The sequence below is a fragment of the Lycium ferocissimum genome, chromosome 2 (assembly GCF_029784015.1).
Source record: "Lycium ferocissimum isolate CSIRO_LF1 chromosome 2, AGI_CSIRO_Lferr_CH_V1, whole genome shotgun sequence".
NCBI classification, from domain to species: Eukaryota; Viridiplantae; Streptophyta; class Magnoliopsida; order Solanales; family Solanaceae; genus Lycium; species Lycium ferocissimum.
This window is the reverse complement of record NC_081343.1, coordinates 71,531,954-71,541,281: the sequence shown is the minus strand read 5'-3', so window position 1 is coordinate 71,541,281 and position 9,328 is coordinate 71,531,954. Positions and strand designations below refer to the sequence as shown.

Genomic DNA, 9,328 nt, shown 5'->3' with positions numbered 1-9,328 from the left:
TAAGAAAATCAACTAAATTAAATCTAGTCCCACAAAGATTTTTGGACAAGTCCAACTTATGTATATGTTCTAAACTAAAAGGTGTTACTTTAGCTTTAACAACAATTATAGTACCCAAGCCTCGCCGATGCCTAATTATAGAATCGAATTAAAATGAAAAGTACCAATGACGACAAGTGATTCTATAAGAAATCATAATTATTACTCTTCTCTTTCATTTTACTTGGCCTTAACATAATTTTTTTACTTATCCATTTTAGCAAATCAAAAGAAACTTATTATTTTCTTCCAAAACTACCCTCATCATTAAATAACTAAATAAAATACTAATAGTAAAATTTGAATTTTCAAAGCATATTTAATAAGATTAATTTAGTAAATTAAATCCCTAATAAATGGAGTAGTACTTTCTTAAAGAGAGTGTCAAGTCAACATGGACCGAGTAATATAAACCGGAGGGAGTATGTATAACACATCATATCACATTAAAAAAAATCAATTATCTAAGGCCTCATTTATTTTTATTAAGACTAAGACATTTGAATGCGAATACTGTCTCAATGATTAAGATGTTCTCCTTCAATACTAAATGATTAAAACTATTTGTTTTTCAACATCTGAATGTGCTTAACATATTTTTTTAAACATAATAAATATACAATTTAAATAAAAAAGTAACAAAATATTAGAAAATAAATACAAATTTAATAAGATAATAATATTATTTGACAAAAAAAATGAAACATTTATATTCGCTAGTCATGGCGGAAATGCTTTGTGATAGTGGTGGGTGGGGTAAGTGCGTGGTGGTGGGTGGAGGTAGCTAAGGGTGGGAGGGTTGTAGGGGTAGAGGGTTAGTGGTGGTGGTGTGGTGGGTCTGGGGTTAGGGTGAGGTTGGGTAGTGGTGAAGGGGGTGGTTGGGGGTAAGGTAGGTGGGTGGTAGGGGTAGGGTGGTGATGGGTTTGGTAAGTAGGGGGTAGGGTGGTGGGGGTTGGTACAGGGGTTGGGGTAGTGGAGGGTTAGGTGTGTGACGGGTGGTGGGAGTGGGGGTGGAGATGGGTGGAGTCGGGGTAAAAATTATCGGTACAAAATACCTCTTAAATATATTCAGAGTTTGTTCAAGATCTTAATGATTAAGACCTATTCAGACCAAATAAGTGGTTAGATCTTAATGTAAATAAATATACTTAATGGCTTAAGGTCTGAACTATTCAAATTCAGCCATGCAAACAAATGAGGCCTAAATCTAGTGTCACCTTCACGGTTATCTCAAAATAAAATCGTTCTTCAAAGATTTTGAGACAACCCAGCTTCTCTTTTAAAATCTAACTTTTTAATATGTAACATTTTTATGTAATATACAAACATTAAAAAAATCAATTAAATTGGATCTAGTTTTAACATGATGGTCATCTCAAATAAAATCATTCCATTAAGATTTGGGACAACTCCAATTCGTATTACAAAACCTTAGTTTGTCAAATAAAACATATTATGTGCATATAAACAGAAAAAGGTCAATTAAACAATATGGATTAATGAAGTAATTACTAACTTTGTGTCCATTCACGATTATAAACACATGATGAGATTATCTTTTTATTTCGATGTTCGATATTTTTATTGGGTTTGGTTAAATTCGAATTTGTTTCAGAAAAATCCTTTATTGGAGGAAAGAGCTCCCTAATAAACGTAACTTTATATTAAAGATTCAAATTTAAACCTTATGTTAAGAATGAAAAATTATAATTTCATGATATGGCATGTACAGAATGATTCTCGATTTTACGAGAATTTTTATGAACGTCTTTTGTTTGCTTCTCTTGGGTGGAAATGTCGTGGGAGCAACCCAATTTTTCACCTTAAATTAGCCATATGCGGACTTTCTTACTTTTCGTGGAGGATTGGATTCAGTAACTGACTGAAATTGCTAATCACCATTTGGCTATTACAATTTTGATAGCGAGTGACATGTATAAAACCAACTGCGATATTGGTGAAGAAATAAAATGCTCCAAAACAAGCAACTAATTCAAAGCTTTCACTAGATTAGAAATCCTTTCATTTAAATTGAAGTTATTTGCTTTATAGCATTAGAATATTTACTTTTATAAAACGAAAGGGACCGGACACGAGAACCGAGGTTGGGTTCAAAGGCTCGAGTACTCACTCCCCGCAAAGGAAAAACCCTAGTTTGGGTTCCTCCCAAACCCCCTCGGTGAAACAAAAAAAAAAAAAAAATGGCAGAAGCAGGGCAAGACGAAGAAGAACACACAACATTCCCCTTAAAAAGAAAGCCCCAAGATATTCCTGTTGGAGAAGAAGAAAAAGAAGCCATTGCCAACTCTCACGAAGACGACGATGTAAACAAGAAGCAAAAACTCTCCACTACTGATTCTTCACTCGCGCAGGACGAAGAAGAAGAAGACGAAGAGGACTATGAAGGTGAGGATGACGAGGAGGAGGAGGATGAGCCGTCTAACGGTGAGGTGGTAGTGGATCGTAAGGGAAAGGGGATTTTAAGGGATGACAAGGGCAAGGGGAAGATGATTGAGGATGATGATGATGATTCTAGTGATGATTTTGGAAGCCAATCTGATGTTGACACTGATACTGACCTCTCTGATGACCTACTGGCCGAGGTCGATTTGGGTAACATCATTCCCTCCAGGACTCGAAGGCGTACCCATCAGTCCGCCCTTAAGATATCTGATGATCCCGTTAAACCTGATGCTTAATTCAGTTTTGATCTCCGCAAAAAAATGCCATTTTAATTTTGAACAAAATCGAGTCTTTACATAAGCCTAAGTCTTTAGCAATGTGGTCGAATAGTTGTGTATTTCGACTTGGATCTATATTTCTCGTGTAGTAGAGCAACTGAGCTACCCTTAACATTTGCTATTAATCTCTCTCTTACAGTTGGTTTCTTGCTCTTGGTTATTTCCCTCATTGTTTCAAATATTAAATCTCTAGATATGCTTCACAAATTGCTATATGTAGCAAGTGCTGCATCTTCTATGCAGTCTTTGAGATAGGTTTATATGATCTCTGTAATAGGCTAATCTCTGAAAATAAATGTTTATTTGACATCAATGTTTCCTGTCTATGATAGGCACTGAGTAGTCTAACATGCCAAGGTTACTCTATGATTGTGTAAATGGAGTATCACTTGGAAAATTTTCTCGCAAAAGCTAATTTTTGGATGCAATCTTTAAGTTTCATGTCTAATTTGGGTACTGAATTGTCTAACAGATGTTTAACATGATGTTGTCACTCATGTGTATGTACATGCATTTCTAAAGGAAGAACAGGTCTTTGTTTGATGCAATCGTTACCTTTAATGGCAGTCAGCCGGTTTTGTGTTGTCAGAACTATTTCTTTGGATGGAATATGATTCTTGATGTGTAGCAAGTTTGTATACCAAGCTTTAACTGCTGATTTTGTCATCTCAGTTCTATTTCATTCATGAAAAATTATGTTGTTAATAATGTTTCTCTTAACCACTAATTTTGGTTGTTCAAGGAAAGCCAGCATCTACAAAATCAAGTGTGTGCTCTCTGCTTGACCTGGCTTGACTGATTATCATTCTTGGTTCATCAGCAGTAAGTTGAAAGAGGCCCTCTGCCTAGGATATGATTTTTGTTAGGAAAAAGGAGTAATTCGTCATATGATAGTAAGCATTTGGGATTCTGGAACTCAGCAGAAATCTACAAGAAGGAGCGCATACATGACAGGTTATGACTGCAGCGTTTGTGCCTAACAGCTCTAATCTGAACCTAAGTAAGATAACTTATGTCGGTTAAATCACTTGACAACTTGATAGGGATCAAGATGATCACTTGACAACTTGGTTTGACATAACAGTCTATTGAACTGATAGACCAAAGTTTGATGTGGAATAGGATAATTACCGCATATGTGTTTCCAACAAGATATTGACTTCTGAAAAGGAAAAAAGGAATATGGGGGAGAGATGGTGGATTATGCTCCATTTAGGATACTCTGTTTATGTAAAAGATTTGTTTTTTCTCGTCTTTCCAGTGACACGTTGGATTTTATAACGAAAGTTGCTGATCTGTTTTGATCAAAGTTTGAATATATGTTGAAAGTGATGTAGTTAATTGTGTTGAAGAAACTATGTGGGTTAACCTGTAAGAGATGAGAGTATGACCATTTTGGCCATAGTGGAGCACCTCTTCCTTTCACCAACATCAATGTCCTTTTCCTTCATTCTTTGGTCATTTCTTATGGCGTTGTATTATTACCAGTCAATGTGACTAGATATTCTTACGACTGGGAGAGTGGTGAACCGGGTGACTCTTCATATCATAATATCTAGTTATCGACAATTCAGCTGTTTTCTTTGACTTTATTTCCTCCAGAGGAGGGCGAATGAACGCGTGATGTTGACAGTTTTTTGTTGCATTGTCCTCCTTGTATAACAGATACATGTAATGAAGTGGAGTAGTACTCTGGTTCTTTCTTCTTACCTTCTTGTTAATGAACGTACGGAAAAACTGCAGTTTTTATCAGCCTTTAAATTGTTTTGTACTTTTATCTTTGATGATAGTTAAGTGCTTTAACCATCACTTGGATGATGGGTGTAAGTATAGTGTATATGGTAGTCTGTAGGAACATTTGCTTGTGCACTTACTCGAAATATGCTGGATAATGCTTTATTTTTTATGTAAAGGAGTCGGTAAATAGATTTGTGTACTTCGATGATCCAACGGAAGGCAGCTGGTTAACTGCTGTCTATCGTCGGGCTGTAAAAGTTGGAGAAGATTGAGCTTGGAAGTTGGATTCGGGATCTGAGAACCTTTGTTCAACTTGGTAGTGGGGTTGCAGTTAATGTTATTGGTGCTATTAAGTTTTAAGCGATGCGTAGGATACAGACTAGCATTGATTGCTAAGTGCTTCACGATTTTGGATGAATACTCTTCAAATGTGTGAAACTTGTCTGTGACGGATGACTGTAGGATCTACTTCTTTTTGTTAATCATATCCTGCAGGCAAGATGAAGAGTCCAATACTTAAAATGAAGGAAATCAACTCTGTGCTCGAGCTTTACTGATTAAATATGACTAACTTTGCCGACTGCACGATTTTATTACTGAGATGTAAATTATCTGTGGAATCCTCCTCGTCAGAAAATAGATTAGGTGGACTGTAGGTCAAACTTAAGCCCAGTCCATTATGGTAGAGTTCTTAGCATTTGCCCCTTTAATGTGTGCTTTATTTTGTGATTGCAATCCTATTATTTTTAATAATTTACATTCTAATCTCTTTATTACCTTGTAAAATAATAAAAACACTTTTTCTTGAATTATTCATGGGGACATAACAGGAAATATACAAATAAATACGTAAAAGATATGGTTCAAAATGAAAAAGAGATCCAAAATTCTTCTAAATCCAAATCCATATTCAATTCCCATTCAAAATGGGGGACTGGTCGTGGGTTCTCATATCTATAAAACCTTTGTTACTCATCAAACAATTCTCAAAAATCGTTCTGAAGATGGAGTTGAAATCAACTTCTATTTATTTAATTAAGTAGGCGTTTGGTCATGTAAACCAAATATTTTTCACTTTATGTGGAATTTTGAAGTTGGAGTTGAAGATGGAGTTGTCTTGTCATAAGTTTTTACCGAAAGAAACATTTGGTTGTTTGAATGTCTTTGAAAGTGAAAATAAGTTTTTATGAGTTTTACAAGAAATTTTCATGGCTAAACGTTGATATCCAAATAAAGTGAAAACGTTTTCCAAAAAAAAGTGAAAAATTCTTATGGCCAAATGGGTGCTTAAGGAAAGCCCTTGATCAGTTACTTTGGCAGTTTAGATACCAAAAAAATCTTCTTATATACTCGATGAAAAAACAAAGTGGTCAAATCGGCAGTATTCAAAACTAGTTTAGTTGTAAGCTATTATCTGATGTGGTTAGATAATACAAGGCATTTGTTTCTTATGCACCTACTCCTCACTTAATCATATGTATTCTTATTTTAATTTTTTAATTATTAAAATTTTCTTTTGGTAAAAATAACAGAATATCAGGCCAACCAGCCTTTGGTTTTTTGGAAATCACATAAGTTTCTTTTATAATTAAGTTAATTAATCAGTTATATGAAAATATGTTAAACTTAAAAAAAAGAATTTATCGTAGGGAAATTAGGCGAGCAAAAATGGGAAAGTTTGTTTTGCGTTTGTCTCTTCGTATATCTTGTCCGCTACTATTTCATACTCCCTAGCAAGGAGATTTGTTGGTTTTAGATCTGCCCTTATCTTGGTTGATGTGCAAATATATAATAGTATTTTGGATGATCAACTTTACTTACCACTCTTTATGGGTAACTGAGGTCTGTCGCTTTGTAGAATTGTATAATTAGGGTTAGAAGAGTTGATGGTGGTTATGGCGAAGTACTATTACTTCCCGGAGGAGGTGGTGGAGCACGTGTTCGATTACCTGACGTGTCACAGGGATCGGAATGCTGTGTCTGTGGTGTGCAAGTCCTGGTACAACATCGAAAGGCTCAGCAGAGACAAGGTCTTGGTCGGTAACTGCTACGCCGTCACTCCTGAGAGGGTGATTGCACGGTTTCCGAGGCTGAAATCCCTAACCCTGAAGGGGAAGCCTGATTCTTATGTTTTCAGTCCTCACTGGGGAGGCTTTCTTCACCCTTGGATTGAGACCATCGTCTCCACCGGACTTCATTTGGAGGAGCTTCGATTGAAGAGGATGGTGGTTTCCGATAAGACCCTCCACTTGATTTCTCAATCCTTTCCTAATTTCAAGTCTTTGGTTTTGGTCGGATGTCAAGGTTTCTCCACCGATGGTATTGCCGCTATTGCTTCCAATTGCAGGTAACCCCTGGTTTGCAATACTCCCTCTGTGGGATAGTGTACTACTATCATGTCAAATTTGTTGCCATGCTTTATGATGATGCTACATATCAGACTCAGAAGCTATATTTTAACCCCAATTCTCTTCCTTGTTCCTCTTAAGTATTTCTTCCTATATCGGGGGGGCTCCTGGTGGTGTGTGTTTAATTCCTGCCGATATTGCTAATGTGAAAGGCACCTTATTGGGCCGCAACCCTGCAATTAGCCCAAAATAAGTGAATTTTTGGGGTGTGGCACACCCCTTTAGAAACTTAAGTAATTTATTACACTACTCAAAGGGTTATTTGGCAATATTACCCTTCTGCGTTCCCCAAACTTTTCTTAAAGGTACAAGTAGTCAGCGTTTGTGATTTGAAAAATAGTTGAAAACCCCATCAAGGAGAGAAGGTTAACTTTGAAAAAAAAAAAAAAAAATTAATAACCTCTTGGGCTTTGTAAAATTCATTTATTCTGGACCGGAAGGAGTACTATTTATCAGCTCTCACACCGCCAGATACTCTGGTGGAGCATGTCTATTTGTAGGAGAGCTTTGCACTCACAAGCAATTAACGAGATTTTTCACACATTTAGAACAACAGATAATGAAAGATGATTAAGTGGAATTAAGTTGGGACAGGTTGTCTTTGGCCAGAACTTCACTTTGTTTTCAATAGTTTGGTTTATTGATGAAGTTCCACTAAAATGCAGGTTTTTAAGAGAGTTGGACTTGCAAGAAACTTTAGCAGATGATGCCAGAGGACAGTGGCTTAGTTGTTTCCCGGACGACTGCACCACCCTTGTCTCATTAAATTTTGCTTCTCTCAGAGGACAAGTTGACTTTGTAGCTCTCGTGAAACTGGTGGCCAGATGTCCGAACCTAAGAAGTCTGAGGGTAAATTGTCTCGTGCCTCTTCCTGTTCTTCAGAGGATTTTACTTCAAGCTCCTCAGTTGGTGGACTTGGGGGTGGGGTCCTTTGCCACTAATCCAGTTTCAGAGACTTACAATAAACTAAAGAATGCTCTTCAGAAGTGTACTTCAATTAGGAACTTGTCTGGATTTCTCAGTACAGTGGATACTTCCTGCCTACGTGCTATTTATCCAGCCTGCAAGAGTTTGACATCCTTGAATTTGAGCCGTTCGCCTATCAGCAGTAGTAAACTTTGTGAACTTATTCATCATTGCCGGAAGCTAGAGTGCCTATGGGTACGATTCTAGCCCCCTTATCTGCTTTCTTTTCTTGATAATTACATGACATAACAGAAACTTCTTTCTATAGATTCGAGATATCATTGGAGATAAAGGTCTCAGCATTGTGGCTTCTACATGTAAAGAGTTACAGGAATTAAGGGTCTTCCTTTCGACAGAGTTTTCTGGTGTTACCGAAGAAGGCTTGGTTGCTGTATCAGTTGGTTGCCCTAAGCTTAAATCATTGTCGTATATGTGCAGACAGATGACTAATGCAGCACTGATAACTGTGGCAAAAAATTGCCCCAATTTAGTTTGTTTCATATTGCAGACTGTGAGCCCAAAAATGCCAGATGCAATGACTAAACGGCCACTTGATGAAGGTTTTGGGGCGATTGTACAGTCATGCAAAGGCCTTAAGCGGCTGAGACTCTCTGGTCTTTTAACTGATCAAGTATTCCTTTACATAGGAATGTATGCTGAGCAGCTCAAGACACTAACCATACACTTTGCTGGAGACAGTGATGACGGGATGTTATATGTGTTGAATGGGTGCAAAAAACTGAAAAAACTTGATATTAAGAATAGCCCTTTTGGTAATGTGGCACTGCTGGCGGACGTGAGGAAGTATGAAACAATGCGATCCCTTTGTATGCTGTCCTGCCAAGTGACCCTTGGAGCATGCAAGGCACTGGCTCAGGAGATGCCAACGCTCAATGTGGAGATCACTAGCCCTGATGGTCATGATGATAAAATAGAGAAGATGTACTTGTATCGCACACTGGTTGGGCCGAGGAGAGATGCACCTAATTTTGTTCAGACGTTGTAGAGGATAATTCGTGTGCATCTGTATTGGGGCCGTTTCCTTGTACTGCAGTTGTTTGTTTAGTTTGTTTAAATAAACTGTTACGCAATCGTAATGTACCGATGAATTAAACTTCATTTATTTATTGGAATGAGAAGAATCGATTTCGTCCGCGAGTTGAAAGCAGCTGGCCTTAGTGTGAATTGCTCCTGCTCCTGTTGACATCTGTCAAACGTGGCAAACCAATAAGTATGTCCTCTCTCCGGAGATGTTGAATAAAAGCTCTCCCCTCATATCTTGATTATATCTACTACTCCTTTACGTTGATTTGTGATCCTCGTTGTATATTACAAGTCATCTTGTCATAAACTTTGGGGCACCCCGGCACCCACCTTATCTTACTTCGGGCCTGATCTCTTGTATCGGTGAAACCAAACTAGATTATTTCTTGTTAT

At 37.4% G+C, this 9,328-nt stretch overlaps 2 protein-coding genes across 2 annotated transcripts; both read left to right on the top strand.

Annotated features, from left to right (window-relative positions):
• Positions 1-2,227: 2,227 nt before the first annotated feature.
• On the top strand, positions 2,228-2,928 carry LOC132047353 (uncharacterized). The gene has a single exon (XM_059438381.1). The coding sequence runs from the start codon at positions 2,241-2,243 to the stop codon at positions 2,736-2,738; it is 498 nt and encodes a 165-aa protein (XP_059294364.1). The 5' UTR covers positions 2,228-2,240; the 3' UTR covers positions 2,739-2,928.
• Positions 2,929-6,294: 3,366 nt separating this feature from the next.
• Positions 6,295-8,916, top strand: LOC132047352 (protein AUXIN SIGNALING F-BOX 2). The gene is made up of 3 exons (XM_059438380.1): positions 6,295-6,864; positions 7,591-8,086; positions 8,160-8,916. Exons 1-3 carry the CDS (start codon positions 6,404-6,406, stop codon positions 8,895-8,897), a joined length of 1,695 nt encoding a protein of 564 aa, XP_059294363.1. The 5' UTR covers positions 6,295-6,403; the 3' UTR covers positions 8,898-8,916.
• The last annotated feature ends 412 nt before the right edge of the window (positions 8,917-9,328 follow it).